The 22,553-nt window shown below is 45.2% G+C and overlaps 1 protein-coding gene and 1 pseudogene across 2 annotated transcripts in view; both read right to left on the minus strand.

Moving 5' to 3' along the window:
* Nucleotides 1-954: 954 nt before the first annotated feature.
* On the minus strand, nucleotides 955-5,523 carry LOC133084612 (uncharacterized; annotated as a pseudogene).
* THSD4 (thrombospondin type 1 domain containing 4) overlaps nucleotides 2,071-22,553 on the minus strand; it is a 589,040-nt gene continuing 568,557 nt past the window's right edge. For both annotated transcript variants that reach the window (XM_061180119.1, XM_061180120.1), the window contains 7 exons: nucleotides 22,079-22,208; nucleotides 20,908-21,112; nucleotides 20,148-20,321; nucleotides 18,319-18,492; nucleotides 12,978-13,157; nucleotides 8,653-8,797; nucleotides 2,071-8,179 (listed from right to left, as the gene is read on the minus strand). In XM_061180119.1, coding sequence (XP_061036102.1) covers nucleotides 8,037-8,179; nucleotides 8,653-8,797; nucleotides 12,978-13,157; nucleotides 18,319-18,492; nucleotides 20,148-20,321; nucleotides 20,908-21,112; nucleotides 22,079-22,208 — 1,151 coding nt within the window. In that variant the 3' untranslated portion in view covers nucleotides 2,071-8,036. The remainder of the gene's footprint in view (nucleotides 8,180-8,652; nucleotides 8,798-12,977; nucleotides 13,158-18,318; nucleotides 18,493-20,147; nucleotides 20,322-20,907; nucleotides 21,113-22,078; nucleotides 22,209-22,553) is intronic.

The raw sequence follows: 22,553 nt of genomic DNA on the forward strand, positions 1-22,553 counted from the left end.
TCTGATCTGCTGGAGGTAGGTCTTGTTGTCTGTCCTAGAGATGCCTGGAGATGGCTGAAGACAGTTACCCCTCCAGATCCTCCCTCCCCCATCCCGGTCACCATCCTGATCCTCTGGGCTCTTTCCTGGTGGCCAATTGACTAAATACGACGTGTCGTTCTCAGAACTGGAGACCGAGGGGTCCAGCTTGGGTCTGACCCCTGAACAGGGGCTTGTGGCCTCCCTCTCAGGGGCAGCTGTACATCTTCAAATGCAGCCTCCGCTCACACTGTCATACTGAGCATGGCTAAATTAAACAGCACTGCACTTTCTCATCAACAGCCAAGCACCCCATCCAGTCCTTGGGCAATTAATGTCATTGATTGGAATCAATGTGGAGAGAGAGACTGGAGCTAATATATGCTGAGACCATGTGACACGCCAGGCCCTGGGGAGATGGACATGGGAAAGACACAGGCCGGCCTCTAGGGGAAGCTGACAGTAGAATCCTAGTGCCACCAAGTGTTAGCTGGACATGAAACCTCTCTGAGTCTCAACGTTCTCATTTCTAGAAGGGGACAACATTCCAACTCCCTAGGTCTGCTGTGAAGATTTAATAAGACACCATGTGTGAAGGTACTCAGCACGGTGTCTGGCACATAGTAGACTTCTGATTTGGGTGTTGAAGAATAAATGGAATTTGGGGGTAGCGAAAATGTTCTGGCAATGGTTGCACAACACTCTGTGCTAAATACCACTGAATTTCACACTTTTTTTTTTATAAATTAAAAAGTTTATGAGCCATAGAAAAAAAATTGATTCCTTAAAATCAATTCTCATTAAGTTCCCTGTAAAACAGTTAGCTTACAGAAACTTTCTTTCTCACGAACAGAAAATCACCATGCTTTTGGTCCAAGATATGTTGGGGTTTTTTCCTTTCTTCTTCAGATGACAGATAGATGGATGTAGCTGAATCTATGAACGAGTGTACTTGCCCCAAACGTGCAACATAAATACAGAAGCGACGAACAGAAGACCCATAACCAATACCGGAACAGGGCCAACTTTGAGCCCCGGTGAATCCTCTGTTTAGAATCGCCACATCCCCCCAGGGCTGGCTGAGGTCGTGCGGCCTGGGCTCCTCGTTCAGCAGCTGGCGTTTTCCCTCTGCCAGACTGTGGATCTCGCCGCCCCGGCGGCCACTGCTTTGCTGGGAGAGCGCCCTGAGGAGCCCACGTTAGTGCCACTGGGGGTCGGACGAGGCACGCAGAAGACAGGAGGGCGGCAGGAAGCTGAAGTGGACAGCGGGGAAGCGGTGCAGCCCGGCGGCCGGAGAGACTGATGCAGGTTCACACTTTAAAATGATTAAAACAGTGAATTTTGTTAAGTGAATTTTACCGCAGTAAAAAAAAGAGAGTAAATGAAGATTTTCCAGGCAGAAAAGGTGGATGGGAGGGATGCGAAGCACATATGAGGCACAATAATAATTTTCTGAGAGTTACTGATGATGCTGCTGCAGGGCAGCCAGCGTCAAGGACAGAGCCTGTAGGCACTCCACTAGAGACTCTCTCATCCAGGGTGACTTTCAATGGGCTTTATGACCTAAGTCATATTTCACGTTATTAGGCATCAAGATAACCCGAAAGGTTTTGTCAAACACTCTGCTAAGCTCAAGCCCAAGGTAAAGTCAGCACGAGGAGAGCTGGAAGAAGTTGTATTCAAGTTGAGAGATGGAGCCGCACGAATCAGCACAGTGGGTCCCAACACTTTCTGCCTCCTGGGGGAGGTTTAAAGAAATACCTGTAAAAGTGCAATCCTGTAAAACAAAACAAAACAAACATGAAATCCTGTAGAAGTGCACATGCCTGAATATTTTATCTTAAGCTCCTCAGCCAAGGTTGAGGACCCGTGTACCAGCAGGCTGATGTCCTGCACTCCCTGTCCTCTTAGGGGTCCTGGCACCCCCAGAGCCAAAGTCCCACAGACCAACCGACCTCTAAAGGGCTCGGCTCCTCTTTTTAGAGGGCTGTGCGAAGCGACGTGAGTAGAAATGGAATAAGGCCCGAGAAAGCATAGACGTGTTAACAAAGCTGACTTTTTAAAACCAGTTTATTGTATTTTTACAATAATAAAAATAAATTAGTCATACACAAAAATAGTTATCATTTTTGCTGAAGAGAAAACAGATTATTTACTCATATAATTCGCCTCCGCCTCTTTAAGCAATAATTGACACCGTTCGGGTGACTTGGGGTGGATGGGGTATTCTGTGGGTTCTTTGCTCTTGGCTGTGCAGTTGACAACCCAGAGCTCCCACTCAGCAGTGTCCAGCGGGGGCCCTGGAGGCGTGGTCAGAGCAGTGAATGCATCACCTCCCTTACACCCCTCCCTGCCCTTGCCAGGGGACCCTGCCTCCGTCACAGCTGTAAGCCAGCCTCCCGAACAACTTCCTGCTGGTGATTCTAAGGAAAAAGGCAAGACAAAGAGAAGGGATGAAGAAGACCTTCCTAATTCCTTCTTCAAATGTTTGAGGATGAGGAGATGGCAGATTACATGAGCAAATATGATATTCAAGGTGGAAAGGTGGCAATCCAGAGAGACCTGTTTCAGGTATAATCCGAGGGTAAAAACCCCTGAATGAGTCGAAAAGCAGAGTAATTTATATTCAATCTTAAAACCCAGGAATTTGGCTAATCAGTATACTAAATTGTAACTATGGACTTGGAATAAGACATCACGTGCAGCAACTTTCCGGGAAGCTGGGTTAGTAGGATCAAATAATTTTACACAAATGTGGATCGAATATGTAAATAAATACCTATTAGGTCCCTTTAAAATTAACATATTCTAAATAATAGAACTATTTTGGTGTAGTGACTCATTCTGCTGGTAGAGTTCAGAATACACATTTCCTATAAACATCTTGTATTTACAAAGGACAAAATAATAAGTTATAACAAAGTATATCCTTCTGTCAAACTGAATGGTGGGGATCTGGGGGTCAAGGCAGGTGGAAATTATGTAACAGAATGGCTTTCCTCTCACTGAGGCAAGGGGCTCAACGTCTGGAAGATGCTAAGAAAGCTGGCTAGAGAATCCCACCCTGTGGTGGTCACTTTTCCTCAGCACGATGGCAGTCTCCCACTGTTACCCACTGAATAGAAAGAACCAGGAGTGTGGTTGAGAGGGGAGAGAATGACGTAGCTCCAGCAAAGGCACAAGAAAGCAAAGTGAGTTGAGAAAGTGAGATGGTATTCAAAGGGTGCTAGTCTAGTCGAGGTTCTGCCCCCATCAAGGCGTGTGACCCTGGGCAGGGAACTAGCCATCGGGACAACTGGTTACTCATCTATGAAGCAGGACCAGACAGGGCAGCTCTGACCAACTGGCTAGTGGTTCTCTGAGGTATGAGGCCACATTCAGCCCTGGAGCGGGGTGCTACACTGGGCTCAAAACGGTAGAAATGGGAAGTACATGTGCCGTGTACTTGCCATCCCAGACCAGGTGAATCACTTGAAGCTGTTCTACTTACAGAGTCACCAAAGCCCAGATTGGAGAGAATCTTAAGAGTCCTGTTGCCCCATCTGGGTGCTCGAATCCCCCCTTCAGCATCCATGACAAATGGCCGTTAAGCCTCTGCTGAGACCTCCAGGGACGGGTCAGTCACCACCAACCACAGAGCGCTCTACCTTCTGAAGGCTCTCACTTGTAGAAAGGTGGTTCTTCTGCAAGAAGTAAAATGTGTCTCCCTGCAGCTTTTACCTTCTGGTCCTAGGATGGCTCTCCTCCGGGCTAAACATTCTCATGAAGTCCTTTCCACTGCTTCTCAGAGTCTGCGCCCCTCATCAGGATTGGGCGCGCTCATCTGAATGTTATACGTTACCAATATTCTTTTTAAAGTTTCCAACAATCACAAATACGGTTCACCAACATTTTCTCCTTATGTAGCCTAAATGTCGTGTGTGGGGTGTGTGTGTGTGTGTGTGTGTGTGTGTGTGTTTGGGGGTAGTTCCATCCCACTTTCTTGACTCACATTGAGCTTCATCCACTGAAACTCTTGCATCTCCTCCACCTTGTACTTGTACAGTTTTTTTTTTTTAATCCAAAGGTGGGACTTTATGTTGCTTCCTGGTGAATTTTGAAGATCCCAGGTTTCGTTCTAGTCTCCCAGACTTTTTTGGTACTAGAACGTGTCATTCAAGCGTTACCTCTCCAGCTTCTTGGCATCCACCAATTTCATCAGGAAGGTGTCTAATTTCCCATCTAAGCCACGTAAAAAGTGTTTCATATGGCAGGATCAAATGTCGGCCTCCACCTGCCAGGCTGATAGAGGTTCCCTCAGGTTTGACTATTCAGCCTGTTTCAAGGGAAGTCATGTTTCTTTTTACCACTTATATTTGTGTCTTTGACATTAGAAAGCAGATATTCAAATTCTAAAGTGGCTATATTAAAGAAAAAGAGAGCCACTGGTTTAGAAAGTTACTAGTAACATCTGGGTTTCTCTCCCTGCCACACAGGTTGACAAAAAGAAATGAAGCCAGTGTCTCTCATTTTCATCCCTCTGGAAGGTCATTCTTTTTAAAGGAAAGAGTGTTGAATGCTAAACACTTTGAGGGTGAGTAAATGATACACACCCCAAGAGCCCTGGGCCACAGAAGTAAGGCAACGGGACAGATGGGGACAGTTCTGAGCACTTCTGTCACACTGCAGCTCCTCTAGGGCGGGGACTGGCCCTGCTCATCTGGCTTCCCCACCAGCTCACAAGCAGAGGGCACTGTACACGCCTTTAATGAACTGAACTGACGCCATCTAGTGGCCGGGTTTACAAGCTTTTTTTTTTTTTTTAAATGCCCGATTTCTTATGCTGCTTTCCTAAGGGGAGAAAGGCGAGTCCACATGAGGATGGGAAGGATGGGCTGCACTGAATGGCCTTTGCCTAGGTTGCAAGGAGCACACTTTCCTTTTCTAATAAGTGATAGTAAAAAAAGCAAACTATTGCTGTTTGCAGTTTTGTTGATTTTTTTTGGTGAGAACAGCTTTAATTTATCTAATTTCAAAATTCAGAGCAGGGACTGAGGCAATCTGGTACACAGAAAAAAAAGCTGTATTAAAATGTAAATTTCAGTTCTGCATCATGGCCAGTTAAGGGACGAGGCAGAGGACTGAGAAGGAGATGGTGGGTCACGGGAAGGAGAGGGTGAGATAAAGGGGACAAGAAAATGAGAAAGAGGCATCTCTGGAGGGGGAAAGGAACATTGTCACTGCAAATACTAAAGGACATTATCATGTGTGTTGTGCTAAGAACAAAGGCATTTAGACGTTGATATAAGAAACAAGGAGATTAGTAAAAATTGGATTTCCAAGTCAAGCTGATAAAACCCCTCATCTAGCAATTTATAAGCTTTCCAGACGTAAATGAATTCCAAGATTAACTCAAGTATTTGTTGCAAGAGAAAAAAGACCTCTAGTTTCAGTACTTCTTTCCCCTGAAGACATGGGGTTGATTTATTTGCTCCTACCCAATTCCACAACTGGCAGGATGGCCATTCTCACGAGAGGACCACTGTCCCTTTAAAGAACTTTTAGGTAACATTTAGGAGCCACAGGACACTGCTGGATGTCAAAGAGACAAAGCCATCACTGCCCCAGCCCAGTCGTGAGAATCCTGAGTTGGAAGGACCCAGGATGCTCACCTCTCACTTGGTGGAGAAATCCCTTTTAGGCTGGAGAGCTCACTCATTAGGACACCATACCTCTGTTGCGCTGGGCAGCCTGGATGGCTAGAAGGTTTTCCCGCAATCTGAGCTGAAATCAGCCTTTCTGCTTTTCCACCCATTGATCTTGCTCTGTCCTCCAGCAGGTAAAGAAAGCTTCCTCCAAAGAATCCTTCAAATGACTGGCTTGTACAGCAACATCTGAGAGCAGTTGCATAAAGGAAACCCTCCCTTGGGACAAGAAGCAAAGGCAAGTAGCGAGAGGGAAAGAGTGGGTGCTGGATGGAAACCAGCCATATGCTTGGCCTCCCTGGTCTGTTTTTGCTTGGTGGGCACAGGAATCTGGGCCTCTGTCCTGCTGCTTATTGCATGAGTTACGTAAGGATCAGGAGAGATAGGGTGCTTTTGGGGAAATGATGGCTGGGGCTCTCCAGAAAGAGAAGGACACATAAAAAGGCCAAATAGAATTTCTGAAAGCTCAAGGGTAGTGGGAACCTAATGGAGTGTGTAAGACTGAGCTGGTGATACTGCTTCCAAAATCTGCAAATCATCATCAAATTAGCAGATTTTTGGGTTAAAGGGCTCACGGGAGAAACTCAGTTGCTATGAATTTCAAAGCAAATGCTTGCTTTGAAAAGGAAATACGTCCAGGACCATAGTACTAAATAAGATAAATTTTCTATACGCTTCCAATTTGTTCAGCCTGATTATTTTTCTTAGTGGGTATAAGAATATATATATATATATATATATATATATATATATATATATATATACATCCCCCCTTCTTTATCCTCACTGATTTTTCAGATAGCTCATCTTTCATATGCACTGCATTCCCCTTCTAGCCAGAGGCCTTGGGAACTACAGAGTTATGTGAAGTGAATCAGGGAAGACCCTGCCGCTGCGGCCATCGTGGAGGAGTTCACAGTCCCTTTTCCCAGGCTGGCTGCATTAATATAGATCTTAGTGCGCACATCTGGGAGGGGGGATATGGGTTGTGAGTCATGGGGGAAGGGAGGGAGGCAAAGTCACAGAGAGACATCTGCAAATCAAACCAGAAAGACCCAAGGGAGACTCTTTCTAATATAAACACAGGGCTTTTGCTGGGATAGGTCGGTTAGACCTTCCACTGGGCGATGTGTGGGGAAGGACCCAGGAGAGATGGCTGAGGAAGGGGTGAGAGCCCAGGGGACAGAGCTGTGTGCTCTGGAAATCTGCTCTGGGAGACAAAAGGCCAAAGAGTCCACGATGTAGGATTCCATGGGCGGCATGTACCACTGGGGAGACGAATCAGAATTTCAGGCAATCACCTTGCTACCCCAATGGCTTTCTTACCTCATGGCATAGTTCCATTAAGGATGGGGTTTAAGAAACTGTGCAGAGTCCCATCACCAGGACCTGTGACTTTGTGGGGGAAGGGAAAAAAGAAACAGACTCCTGAAGCAACTGAGCGCAGGAGATAAAGACTTGACTTTTGGCCCGAGGAAAGAATTCAAAGGTCTGGGCTTTGTTTGCTGAATGGGAAACTTCTCAGCCTCTAGGTCTGAAATGAAGCCACATCCTGCAGACCCAAGCCTTCTGGACAGGCCTCGGGGTGAGGGCTTTGTGGTCAGACACTGGGGTCAGGACTCAGCTCTGTCACTGAATGGGTCAATTACTTGATAACGTGGCAGGTAGGTTACCTAAGTTTAGTCTCAGTTTCCTTGTCAGTAAAATGGGGACAATGATTCATTCCCTGACTCCCATTCTGGGGCGCTGTGCTCACAGCCGCTAATGAGCTAATATCTCTGAATACACCTGCAAAACAATAAAGCTCTAAACTGGCATGAGATACTTGTGTCACAAGGCTGGAAAAGAGCCTAATGTCTTTGAGAGTAAAAAATAGGCACAGCCGGGCTGAGGTAACAGAGGGATGCAGGCATCCTAGCAAGGCTTAGGGGGGCTCTGGGGTGGGGGGACTGTCTCCTCTGATTCTCCAAGGGGCGGCGCTGGTATTAGAAAGGCCAGCAGCACTGGGGCTAGGCAGTGCCCAGACAGGGCCTGACTGCTGACTTAGAAAGTGCCAGGACGGGAGTCGGCCGAGAGCTGCAGGCAATCCCTACCACTCGGTTTGCAGAGAGCGCAGGCGCCAGGTTTCTGAAGGAGGGGTCAGCAGTTCACGGTGATGCTCAAAGGACACCCGTGGCCTTGCTCCTGGGCACCGTGTGTACACTTTATGAAGGCGGGGTGCTGACTAAGTTGGCTGGCAGCTCCACAGGCCAGGGAGCCCCCAGGAGGGGCAGCAGTCAGCCAGTCCCACTGCTTACAGACTCCCTGACCTGCCCACGGTTGCGGAGCGTGGTGTTATCTGCTCCCCAGGAAGCCCGAGTGCCTGTTGGCCACGCGCGTGCAGGAGACGCAGCAGGCGGTCTTGTAGTAGTTGTAGACGCAGAGCCTGGCCTGGACCACCACGTTGCAGTTGTAGTATCTGTCCTTGCAGTTTTCGTCTGTAGCAGAGGAGAACAGAAAAGACTCTCTGAGCACGAGGGGCAGCCTGGACTTAGGGAAGGAGAAAGGGCGGTGAGTGTGGCTCTTCATCCCGGTCCTGCTGTTTATTATTGATGGGAGGTGTGAGTGTGGGCTGAGAGCTTATATTTTTTTCTTCTTCTTTAAACATGCAGTTGAAATCTATCTACTTTGGCCATAAGGATGCTGGAACCAAATCTCTGAATGCATTGCCATTTTAATCAATTCCCATGTAAGTTTATCGGTTGATGGGTGGCTTCGATCGCCATCTGTGCTATCAACAGGCAGCTTAAACTATGAAATATATACCAAAAGGATGCTGACCCCCTTCAACTCCATGACTAGGCACAAGGTCACAGAGAGAGCTAGATGAACCTGGCATTTTCATACCAGAGAACAGGACGGAGCTTAAGAAAGATGAATATTTTACTCCAAGATAGGACTCCCTACTTACCAACTTCAGGGACGCAGTCCTGAGGGTTACAAGATTCTTTCTCTTCTGGTTTCAACTGAGGGTCACAGAGATTACTTAGGGTCATCTCATCAGACAGGCAGCGCACTTCCCGGACGCGGAAGCCGCCCTGGCAGCTCTTGGAACACTGCCCGGGGAAAAGGAAGAAAGTTAGACTTCTTGATAGCCCATTAGCTCAGCACACGGGAGAAGACAGATATTGGAAAATTTCAGACATCTACCAAAGGAGACAGAGTATTAAACTCCCCTGCACCTAACAACCAGCTTCAACACGCATCCACTCATGGATAGCCACGTCTCATCTGTACCCACCCAGGTCCATTATTTTGAAGCAAATCTAGATATCATATCACTTCTTCCATAATATTTCCGTCTGCAGCTCTAAAAAACAAAGACTCTTAAAAAATTACCACGATACCATTATTACACCTAGAAATCAACAATAGTTCCTTATCTTCAAAGATATATTCAGTGTTCCTATTTCCATTTGCCTTGTGAATCTCAATTTTTTTAATAGAGTTTTTTTGGGGAGGGGAATCAGGATCCACATCAGGTCTGTATATTGCAGCTGGTTGACATGCCTTTTACGACTCTTAATCCATGGGTTCCCCTCCCCTGTGTTTTTTCCCCCTTGTACTTTATTTGTTGGAGGAACTGAGTCATTTGTCCTGTAGAGTTTCCCATAGTCAGGATTTTGCTGACTGCATCCCCATGGTACAGTTTGACATGTTCCTCTGTCTTCCGCATTTCCTGTAAATTGGAAGTTGGATCCAGAAGAGGCCTTAACAGGTGCAGGTTTGATTTTTGTGGTGGGACTACTTCATAGGATGTGTATGGCTGTCTCTCTTTGGAGGGGGTCAGCAGCCACTGACGAGCGGATCCATTAGTTCATATGGGGTTGAAAAATGGTGATAATATCCTAACACCTCTTCTTCTTTTATAAGCTGAGAATCTAAAGAATCCCCACCCCTTCCTCACATATATTTACTCTCTGGTTACCCAGTGGTATGGCTTGTTTAAGAGAGACAGGGTAAATGCTGGACTATTTTATTTATCAGTTTTCAGAATAATGAGTTGGTTCCCCTAACATCCTCCAATGGTGGAACCTCTAATTAGTTTTTTTTAATCATTACAAACTTATTATAGATGGATGGATTTAAACATATGTGATGTATTTCATTAAATCCATGGTAGTTATTATTTTTACTGATGCTCACTGATGCCCCATCAATGGCTATCAGGAGCCCAAAAGTTGGTTCTTGAGCCCTTTGGACATGAACTCGTCTTTGAGAACCTCCTTGCTACCTGGTATGAAAAGACATCCTGATCTAATTTATACCTATAACAGTCACAGACCTGGAATCAGCCATTTCTCTAAGAATTCTTGGTTCCTTTTAGTGGCGAGTGGTATTTTGAAACCGTATTCTGGCTGATAGGCATGCCATTTGCTACTGGGTTGGTCATTGTTTCCAGGCTCTTTCAGTGGATAAAACAGGGAAAAAATTTTTTTTAAGATAAATTAATTTGTGAGTTCATACTGATATTTCTAAGTCAAATTCAGGACAACAGGATTTTCACTTAAATCTCTTCTACTTTTGGTCTGTATCTTCTTTCTCCTAAGTTGAGAATCCTATTTCTCAAGGATACTGGGGATAATAGAGCTATACTATCATACTAGCATATTTACTGTTACATATATTATCACAGTACCATAAAGTAGATTATTCATTTACTTTATCACCCATTATACACCCAACCATCTCAGAACACAGGACAACAGCTATCACTAAAAATGTGATTATTGCAAACAATACAAACACTTTTCTGCAGTCCTTTTTGTCCTTAGGGATGGACAGTCAAATTACTGTGGTTTACAGCCACATGCAAGAGTGCTGATGCCACCAACTGCATACATATTTAGGTTAATTTGTTTCATTGCATTTTCCATTTTTAGGGATTTCTTTTTTAAAAAGAATAATTTTGTTAAAAAAATTTTTTTTTTTTTGGCTGCATTGGGTCTCCGTTGCTGTGCGTGGGCTTTCTTTAGTTGTGGCGAGCAGGGGCTACTCTTCGTTGCGGCGCCCAGGCTTCTCATTGCGGTGGCTTCTCTTGCTGCGGAGCACGGGCTCTAGGTGCGTGGGCTTCAGTAGTTGTGGCACGTGGGCTCAGTAGTTGTGGCACGCGGGCTCTAGAGCGCAGGCTCAGTAGTTATGGCGCATGGGCTTAGTTGCTCTGCGGCATGTGGCATCCTCCCGGACCAGGGCTCGAACCTGTGTCCCCTGCATTGGCAGGCGGATTCTTAACCACTGCACCACCAGGGAAGTCCCTGTTTTATAATTATATAAAATATTTACTTAGTTCCAAACTCAAATTTATAAAACAAGGTAAATTAAAAAATGTCTTGCTTCCATCATCTTTGCTACTATAGTAACTATATATTTCATATTAGTTTCAGTTCACTTATTTATTTTTAAATTTACATGCAGAAAAATTCATTTTTTGTGGTGCACAGTTCTGAGTTTTGACAAATTCAGAGAGTCATGTATCTCCCACTGCAAACAAGACAGAACTTTCATCACACACAACAAATCCTCCTGTGTTGTCCCTTTGTAGTGAGATTCACCCTGCACCATCCTCTGGCAATCACTGATCTGGTCTCTGTGCCTATAGCTTTTCCTTTTGCAGAATATTATGTAAATGTAATCATACAACATACAGTTTTGGGGGGGGGGTCTTTCTTTCATTTAGCAAAATGCATCTGAAGTTCCTCCAAGTCGTGGGAGGTATCAGTTCATTCGTTCTTGTTGCTGAGTGGTACCCCATTGTTTGGACGCACTGCGTTTTGTTTATCCACTGACCTGCTGAGGGACGTCTGGGTTGTTCCCAGGCAAGGCAGGTGTCTTTGGAGTTGGTGGCCTTTGACGTGGCCTGGTGAGTTTGGCCCTTTCTAGACTCTCTAAGCAGAATGGCAGAAGAAAATAGTGATCTGTTCCTGCTTTCTCAAGGGCCTTGGCCAATATCAAAATAATAAAATGGTATTTCCCAGAAGTTGGCAAAACATCTTTGAAACTCAACACCTCCTTTATTCCCATTTGCATCCGAGGTGTGGTTTACCGCATACCCAAATGGCTGTCATACACTGTCTGAAAACAGAATTCTCAGCTTTTATTCACATATTTTATAAGAAAATCCCTTTGATCACCTTTGAATGATTTTGAGGAAGGATCTGGCCTCTACTCTGGACTGACCTACAGCCACTGCTTGACGATCTTCCCTGACAAAAAGCAGAACGAACCCTGGTCCCCTTGTGTCCAAGTCATATGAAATGGTCACTGGGAATGATGACCTGAGGAATTTTTCTGTTTTAGGAAGTTTCTTAACAATAAACTCTTTCACTTGAAAAAAAAAGAATTTTATCACTGTTTCCATCCTTTTCCATTTCATTCGTTACTATTCACTCTGTCTCTCTGTAGCTCTGTCTTTCTTCATCTACCCTCCTTCCGTACAAAAAGGATTTGAGATGGCTTAAGAAATACATAAGAGGGCCACAAGATAAAAAATAAGTGAGGAAACTGGGGTAAAAAGAAGATAAAAGTAGGAAAGAGAAAGAGAAGCCAGAGAACATTAGCACCTATAAGTCACTTTGTATATTCTGATAAACTCTCTCTTAGAGATGGGCCACAGTTTTGGCTCTGAGTTTCCTAGTAGCCAATTCAAAGAGAAAAACAGGATCAGTCCCATAATCCATACTGTCTATAGGATTTAAAAAAAGTGTACAACACACACACACACACACATACACACACACACACACACTGGTATGGAGGTCTGACAGAAATTCCTCCAGTGGGATTTATAACGAGATCACTTCATGATGTTGTATTCTCAACAGCATCCCTGAATCCTTTCAGCCATCAATCCTCTGCAGCAGTATTTCTCAAAATGTTGGTTACACCTGTAGCCAACTCACCTAAGGAGCAAATTCCTTGGCCACGCTGGACCCAGAATCGGCCTTTTCAAACAGATCCCAGCTGATTCTCATGCACACAAAAATTTGAGAGTCACTATTTTATGGCCTCTATAGTTTAGAAATCAAGATCGTCCCAGTCTCAGGCTCCCCACTCCCCACCAAGCAGGCTGAGTCTAGGGCGCCCTGGCTGTGACCAAGTAGAGCTGATTGCTGCAGAGAATCTACTCAAGGGCTGAGCCCAGTGCCTGGTACCCAGTAGGTGGCCCAACAGTGAGGTGGGAGGGGGGAAGCATAATGATGTACTAACACAACCTCTACCAAAAGCACCGGGACTTACCATGCTCCATTCTGTGTTAAACCATTTGGCTCCGCAGGGCTTGAGGTGGCAGGATTGCTGGCTGGGGGGTCTCTCCAGGAAGGAACATTCATAGGGGTCCAGCACTTCAAAGGTGTCAGAGTTCTTCCTAACACAAATCACCTCCCTCTGTTGGGTTCCGCTCCCACACTCGATGGAACACTGGAGAAAGAAGCAGAGAAAGATGGGTGTCACAGGACGGAAAGGGGACGAGAACGAGCATCCATTGAGTGATGTTTACCAGAGCTTACCATCATTGATTCAGTGAGGAAGAGCCCGAGGGTGCCCGGAAAACACTTCTGGAGGAAAAGTTGCACACAGATTCCAATTTTCCTAACACTTCTGTGTCTAGAATGGAGAGTGGGTGCCCTGAGTTCTCACAGCTTGAGGATGCTGGCTGCTGAGATCCTGGCACCCTCGGTGAAATGTGAGTGAGATGGTGTCCCGTAGGCCTTCCCACAGAACATACCAGCCAGTCAATTTGGTTTTGTCTGGTAGACTCTGACACCTCTCACTGTAAAACAATGAACTAACATTCCAGTTTATCTGCTGGTCTTTTAGGGGAGGGAACTGGGAATGAATTCATTTCCCAGAGTCTGCATGCCTCTGGATGAAGGGCTACATTAAAATTCTTTGGGACACACAAAGCTGAGAAGACCACAGACTTGGGACAATGTCCCCTGGTCAGCCCTCCGCTCCCAACAGGGCAGCCAGCAGGAAGCCTTTGTCCGCGGAGTCCAATCCCCTGGCTTCTTACTTGGAGCTGAAGCTCGCTGGGGTTGCGGCCACGAAGAAGCCAGTCAGATAATTACACGTCTTGGTTCATTGTGTTTTAGGTTATGGAAATACGATGCATGTAACCGCCTATAAGTTATTCTATTTAGTATCTATTACTTTGTAAAATGCTTTTTGTTCATGTTTGGTGTACTCTTAATACCTTTTGACTAAAAAATTTTACAAGCTGTGATCTATATACTTCTAAAGACTTTAAAGAAGCTATTGCCTTTATGAATAGCCTGTAAAAATGTCTACAGCTGAAACTCAATATTATCCTTGCTTCTGTATGCAGGCACATGGTGAAATAAAAACAGGGTGGAAAAACCCACGTCACTACCCAGCAAAAGTACCCCAAATCCAAGCCAACAGACTATGGATTATTCACACACGGCATAATAAACATCTGCATCAGCAATTTCCACTTTGTGCCTTTTTTTTTGCCATCTTCACAGACATCCAGAAAACTACAAGGCTTCTTAGTTTTGGGACTGTCTGCTCAGATGTTAGAGAGTAAATGTGATCCAGACACAGGGGCAGACAAGAAGGCTGCTCTTAATAGCTAAAGACTGTGAAAGAACCGCCCCCCAACCCCCCGCAAGAACTAAGACAATCTAAGGGTGAAGTAAACCCAGAGTTGACAGGGAAGAAAGAAAGCATCTGCGCATGAATAATAGACCTGGTGGAATATCTTATGAATAAGAGTTGGGCTACTTTGTCTCCAGAGTAGAAAAAGACTCCCTAAGCCTGACAGGTCTCATTCTCTTGGGCTGGCTTCTCCACCAGCCTCAACAGGACCACTGCTAGCACCTGTGCTCACAACTTCCCAGGGAGTCTCTTCCCCTAAGTCCACATGAAAAGTCCCAGGAAAGGACTCCGTTTGGCTCGGCTTGGGTCACATGTCCATCCTGGACTAATCACTGTGACCGGGCCAGCGGGGTGTTCAAGAGGCCAACTCTCATTCAAACCACGTGTCTGGAAGGAACATTTATTTTTATATCCTGAAGTCAGTTAATGTTTAAGACTTACTTTCAACAAATAAGCATGCTCTATTTCATTTTCTTTGGGGATAATATCAAATTCCCAGGGCAGGGAGGTGCCAGCAGGCTCTGATAGTCTTGTAAATTCAGAACCAAAACCTTGTGCACAATCAATCATGTCCTGACCCTTTGGATGACAGGCAATAAATTCCATGTTTCTAATCTTAGCAGAGATAAATGCTGCCTTCATCAGGATTCACGCGACTCTCAGTTCTCTGAGTAGGTCTGGAGTCAATAGGACGCCCACAGGTAAAAAAGACCTGAATCCTGCTCCCCTCTCTTCTTCCTCAGACATTGGTGGACATGTGAGTCGAACTGCACTGCTTATCTTCTCTCTGTGAAGGCTGTTATGATCCAGTATTACGATTTCACACAGGACTCTTCCCATTGCCTCAGTTTCCATGAATACTTGGTGTAATTAGTGTCCCATACACAGTCCACTTCTGAATTATCTTTGGGGTTTAGATCCTAGTTGTTTTGCTACCAACAATGAGATAGAAACATTGGCAGAAAAAATAACAAACATGGAGAAAAGGGAACTAATATTTATTAAGTACTCCCCACGTCCTAAGCAATGACCCTTTTATATACAGTGTCTCATGAAAACCCAATAGCAGCTCTAAAAAAGTTGGTATCATCATCCTCATATTTGGATGAGGAAACAGGGTCAGAGAGGTTAAATAACCTGCCCCAAGTCAGAGAACTAAGGCGACGTGGAACTGGTATCTGTTATCAAGTATGTCTAACTCTGATATCGACTTGGGTAGCATTGGAAGTACTTGAATTCTTTCTTTTCTGAATTTTTAAATATTTTACACTTTGTATTATAAAAATATTAAAGGAAATTTGAGAAGAAAACATTTGCCCATGTTGTTTATAGAAAAAACTATACTTTGAAGCGGTTGAGATAGGGTTCATATACTTTCATATTCTGTTTTTCACTTGCCTTTATATTATATGTACTTTCCACATCTTCCTAATTATCATTGTTCTTGTTACGTATCTTAATGAGTTATGATATACCATAATATCCCTAACCATCCTGCTGTCATGAACATCTCTGTTGAAAAAACTTTTTTTTCTCCTGCTAATTATTTCCTTAAAATGAATCCCCAGCAGTGGGGTGACTGGGTGAAGGCAAATGAACATTTTTATGGTTCTTGACTTTTATTGCCAAATTGCTTTCCAAAGGGGTTGTGTTGATTTACAAGGACAAGGCAGTCCATTTTTTTTTCAGGGTCTGTTTTTAAAGCTACTTAAAAGAAATAAAATTCTATATGGAGCCAGAGGTCCAAATAATGTGTAAATCATGACCATCAGCCAAAAAGTCTTTGGAGAACTAGCCAGCCCTGGGAGCCAAACACTAAATGGCCCAAGAACTCAAAATACTGATGGTAATCATAACGGGGCAAAGAAGGAATGATTTTAGGGGGTTCATGTTCAATTTTGGAACCCTAAGGAAAAATTAATTAATCAATTAAGTTACTTTATTGAGGCATTTGGTATTATTGGTTCTTCATAATGAACAAACTTAACTTTTTCTGTTTCTGCTTCGTTTCCCCAGCTTTGTTGAGATATAATTGACAAATAAAATTGTAATATATTGAAAGTATGCACATGATATGGTATACACGTACATTGCGAAAGGATTCTTACAGTCAAGTTAATACATCCATCACTTCGCATATTTACCTTTTTTGTGTGTATTCGTGACAACACTTAAGTTCTACTCTCTTAGTAAATTTCAGTATACAATACAGTATTATCTACTATAGTCACCATGTTATACATTAGATCCCCAGAACTTATTCATCTTATAACTGAAAGGTTGAACCCTTTACCAACCTCTTCTTATATCCCCCACCCCCAGCCCCTGGCAACCATCATTCAACTCTGTTTTCCTGAGTTTGACTTTTTTTTCAGATCTCACATATAAATGATACCATGCAGTATTTGCCTTTCTGTGTCTGGCTTATTTCACTTAGCATAATGCCCTCCAAGTCCATCCATGTTGTTGCTAATGGCAGGATTTCCTTCCTTTTTAAAGGCTGAATAATATTCCATTGTAAACAAATACCACATTTTCTTTATCCATTCATCTGTCGACAGACACTTAGATTATTTCCATACCTTGGCTATTGTGAATAATACTACGAACATGGCGGGGGTGTGGGTGGTGCAGATATCTCTCCCAGATAATGATTTTCTTTCCTTTGGATATATACCCAGAAGTGGGATTGCTGGATCATATCTATTTCTGCTTTTGACACTCAAATACAGACAAAACTGACTTTATTAACAATAATAGCAGTAGAAGCTACAATTTACTGTGTGTTTATTGTATGTCAGACACTGCGCTACATACTTTGTACACATTACTTCATTTCTCCTAAAAATAACCTCATAATGTGCTTCATTATTGGCATTTTATAGACAAGGAAACCATGCTGGACCATAAGCTTCCTGAGGGCAGAGATATTTGTTTTGCTCAATGATGTATCCCAAGGGCTTAGAAGAGCACATAGTAGGTGCTCAATAGCTACTGTTTTTTTTTTTTTGAGATATCACCAATATGTTAAAATGGCAAAAAAGAAACAAAAACAGAAACAACTCAGACAATACCATGATCTGATGATACAGAGGAACTAGAACTTTTAGACATTACTCACAGGAATACAAAAGGGTACAGCCACTCTGGAAGAGCTTGGAGCTCTGTATTAAATTAAAAAACACTTACTACACAACTCAGCAATTCCACTCCTAGGCATTGACCCAGGTGAAATGAAAACTTATGCACCCATAAAGAACTGTACATGATAGTTAAAATGGCTTTATTCAAAATCACCAAACACTGAAGTGTCCCTCAACTTGGGAATCAACAAGTGTAGTATACCCGTACAATGGAACACTACTCAGCCACAAACAGAATGAACTACTGATATATGGAACAATATGAATAAATCTCAAATGCATGTGTATTACATATAAGCAAAAGGAAGCTGACTCAAAAGGCTACATACTGTTATATACAGTAATATGAAATTTTGGAAAATGCAAAATTATGAGGACAGAAACAGATGAGTGGATGCCAGGTGCCAAGTTTGAAGGAAAAAGTTGACCACAAAGGCACAGAAGAATTTTGGTGGGCAATGGAACTGTTCTATATCTTGATCGTGGTGGTAGTTACATGACAGTAATGTTTGTCAATAATGATAGAACTATATACTAGTTATGGGTTGAACTGTGTCCCCCAAGAGTTCATATGTTTAAATCCTAACCTCCATACCTCAGCATCTGACCTTATTTGGAGAGAGGGTCTTCACAAATTAATCAAGAATAACTACTGTTGACCGAATGAGACTCCAAAAGCATAAGTAGCTTCTCCAGGGTCATGGGTAGCACAGCTGGGGTTCAAACCCACCCAGCACCCCCGGGATACACCGAGCCCCATTCCCTGACCCAGAAACAGGTCAGGGGACGGACAGACACACCCGGTTCTGGCCACTCACCTGACTCCAGCTTCCCGCAAACCACTCCACCTCGCCCGTGCAGGGCCCGTTGTCACACGGGGTGGCCTCCGCTGGCCGGTTGTTCCCGCAGCCCTCCAGGGGCAGGCTGCTGACGTGGTTGGTCATGCACACCACCGACCGTGTCCGCACTCCAGCCCCACACTCTGCCGAGCACTGTGGGACAGCAAGGGGCGCCTTAGAGGGGAGGCCTCCCCGCAGGTTCTGAAGCCACTCTCAAAGGATGCGAACAACATCGCGTTTCCCTATCACCACCTCTTTCCCCTGGAAACCTCTGACCACTTCTCAGGCACGCTTTCCTCCATTACGGGATATCAGTATGGCACCCTGTCCTAGATTTTCAGGGACGGTCTTCTTTCCAAATAGCTTGTCCCACGGCTGTGATTAATACACTTACACTTGTCAGACTCTTGTTTTGGCTTTCGATTTCGAAAATCTATTCAGCAGCAGAATAGTGAAGGCGGGAAAACTCGGGCACATCATCTGCCTGCTAGTAGCTGAGTCTGGACTGGTCTGGGAAAGGACGGCTGACGTCTGTCACAAGACATTGCTGCCTGATACTAGGGAAGATTGTTCCAGTCCCCGAGGGCCACAGCTATGGGAGTAGTGGGAGGTGGCCTGATATAAAGGGAGAGCTGGGCCTGGGAACTGGACACTTCAGTGTTAATATCCCTGCTATCTGTGTGAGCCATGCTCACCTGGACAGCTGGTACAGGGGCACATTCCTGGCAGGATGACTCAGAGTCTGCACTGTAACAAGGTTTTCAGGGATTCGTAGGCACATTACAGTTTGGAAGCACCCTGAGGGATTCTGCTAAGGGAAATGGTGCAGACCTGGCCTGACTGGGAGGGAGGCACTAAGGACAGAGGCAGCCACTTATGTCTCCATCCCAGTTAAACTTCCAAGGTCTTCTGAAGAATCCAGAAACCCAGAAACTGTTCATCTGATGAACAGTCCAGCTGCCCTGGTCAGAATATGCCTACTGCCAGCCAATCAACAGCTTCCACAAGAAAAGGCAGGCAGAACTCATTATCTCCTTCCCCGCTCACTCCTCCACCCCAAAGTACATCCTCGAATTTTGCTTAGTATTTTTCCCTAACATTTTTTAAAAATTGTGGTAAAATACGCATAACATAAAATTTACCATATTAATCATTTTTTTAAGAGTACAAGTCAGTGGCATTAAGTACATTCACATTGTTGTGCGACCATCACCACCATCCAACTCCAGAATCCCTCTCTCTTCTGATATGACTCTTATTTTTGTCTTTGATAGATGAATTCAATTTCTTAATGGCTTCCCTTGTACACAGGTAACTGGTGGGCTAATGATGAACTATATACGCCTTTGAGTTCATCCTTGACACCTGACACCAGGGACCCTAAGGCGGCTGGGCTACTGGGGAGGGGAATGGTGGGATTGGTTTTAAGTTTGTAAGAAGCAGGGAAGGGGGCCTGCCATTTGCTGAGTGCCTGTTCTATGCCAGGCATGCCCAAGATGTAGGAAAGGTGTGATTTAATTCCTCGCTTTACTTAGAATTTCATTATTTAATATTCGTGTGACGTGCTAAGGAGAATTAAATGAATTCTTTCATACCCACGTCTCGATCTTGGAGGCCCTCAGTCTTCATAGAAGGATAGAAAGCCTACAGTAGTTCGCCTCTGGGTTTTTCCCCAAAGCCAGAAATCACCTTTGGGATTCCAAGCTAGCGATTCGTCTCTGTGTGGTTTGGGGCACCTTGTGATGCACGGCTCCTGCCCATCAGCCCAGCAGACTTGGTCCCACCCGCCCGCCGTCCGGCACGCTCACCCTCTCGCTCCACTCCGTCAGGAACCAGCTCTTGGCGCAGGGTCCCATGTCGCAGTTCTCAATGTCGTTGGGCCGGAGCTTCATGTTGCATTCCTCGTCATCGACCACGTCCCCGATGTTGCTCACACACTTCACGTCGCGGGTCCTCTGCCCCACTCCGCAGGGCACCGAGCACTAAAACACAGCAAGCGCATGTCAGCGCACCGGGCAGTGCCAGCTCTGAGGGCCCCTCTGGTGAGGGTGCCCTCGTCCTCGTTACCCGCCACCTGAGCAGAGGACGGAGTGGGGCGAGACCCCTGGGTTGCCGGGTCCCCTCTCAAGCGATGCTACCTGGGGAGGATCCCAGCCTGAAAACATCACATGCCTTCTCTCTAAGATCTGCTTGGATGTCTTGCCTACTTTGATCCTCTGGGCCTCAGTTTTGCCATCTATAAAATGCGAGAGCACGATTGGAAGGAGGAGTTGGCTCTAGCAGCTTTTGCCAGCTTTCACTCCACCGTGACACAGGAGAGAGAGAACACCTGCGTGCACATGGCTCCCATGGGCTCACCCTGAAAGTTGGCCCTTAAGTCTATCAGGATGATAGGATGGCCCTGTCAGCACATCTTATGGTTTGCAGAATAGTCCTTCCAGAACCCCACAGGATGGGTCCTCCTGGAGAACCCAGGGTTCTCCCACGTCAGGTCTTGGAGGGGGGAGGCAGGAGGGTGGTGGTAGGTCTTGGAGGGGGAGCTCCAGAGCAGGCTGGCCTGCTGCGTACCGAGGTCCAGTCCGTCCGGATCTGCCACTCGCTGCAGATCTTGAGCTGGCAGGTGCTGGTGGTCTCGGGCTTCTCCAGGTGCTGGCAGCGGTAGGGCTGCACCGTCAGGCTGCGGTTGGCATACACCTGGCGACACAGAACCTGGCGGTGCTGCATGCCCAGGCCACAGGTTTTGCTGCACTCAGACCACTCCCCGATGTCCCAGCTAGCTCAGGAACGAGAGATCGAGAGGAACTGGTCACTTCAGTCAACAGGAAGAGAGCATCTTACACAGAAGTTGGCCAAGCCAACTTACACAGAAGCATCAGAATTGTTATGGGTGATCCCCAGCCCAGAGCAGTGCCTGGCAGTCTGCCTAAGGCCGCCTGACTCCATAAAGAATGTGGCTCTGTTCCATATTCTCTTTACCAGTGATTAGGGCCCAGATTCCGTAAAATTATAGAAAACCAAGAAGGTACAAAAGATTTTTATCTAGTCAGAAAAATAACTCCAAAGATGAGTTTTATTACCCTGTAGAACATTAACCCACTTTGGAACTAACTTAGAAATCTTCTTCCAACCTTTGTTATTTTTCATGAACTATTTACACATCAGTTTCACATATTCTCCTCTGTTATCCTGCTTTGTCATTTCCTTAAATAAGACATCGGCACATGGGCATTATGTCTTCGGATGAGAATTATGTTCTTATTAGTTTGAGAATTATGTTTTGACCCCTTTTAGGGCTTTTCCTCCTTGTTCTTCTAAAAGTGTCCTGTTTATTATTCAATAACTAAACCCAGACCTCTCCTGAGACACTCCCCAAGCAGATGTATTTGTGACTTACATTAGTCTCTCTCTGTACACAGCTCACCTGAGCACTGACTGTACTGGATTGTAACTGTTTGCTTCACTCTTTGTTTTCCTTGCCAGCTAAAACCTAATTGCTCCAATTCACCAAAGGCTTCCCGGGAGTGTGCTGACCGGTTAAAGGCTATGAGCTCCTGTGTTAATCCTGAAAGACAGGGGCGCTTGCCAAACAGATCGCATTTTATGCATAGACTGAGTCTCCTGTTTCTAAATCAGATGTAGGCTGATTTAAACATTAGATTACATCTACTACTAGGGTCCTATGCACAAGCAACCAGAGGTGAGCTGAAAACAGGCAACCGGAACAGAGAGGCCCTCTTACAAGGCTGGGCAAGGGAAGATGTTGCAGGGTTCCTCCTCCGGGGTCGGCTTCATGCTCGAGTCACAGTAGCTCTCAGGAACCTCTTCGTGAGTGTTTCTGTTCACACAGCGAAAAATAGGGTACTGCGATCCTGCAGGGACAAGGAGAACACACTCTAATGCTGGGCTATGAATGCAGATGAGCAGAGATCCGGGTGCTGCTGAAGAAAAGCCTCAGAACCAGAACGATTCACACACACACACCCCTCCATTCCTGAGTTTACACGCAGCTTCTGCACAAGGGCTTTCCTAGGCACTGTCCGGGGCAAAGAAGAGCAGGAATAGTTCCTGCCCTCAAAGGCCTTATAATCTATTTGTGGACATGGTTTGAACATGTTCAAAGGCAGATAAAAACAATTCCCCTAAGAGAGAGGGTTTTGCAGAGAGAGGGTTGGTTTTGGGTAGCTGTGCACACGTGTGTCTTGGAGGGGGGCTCT

Source organism: Eubalaena glacialis, chromosome 2 (genome assembly GCF_028564815.1).
Source record: "Eubalaena glacialis isolate mEubGla1 chromosome 2, mEubGla1.1.hap2.+ XY, whole genome shotgun sequence".
Classification (NCBI taxonomy): Eukaryota; Metazoa; Chordata; class Mammalia; order Artiodactyla; family Balaenidae; genus Eubalaena; species Eubalaena glacialis.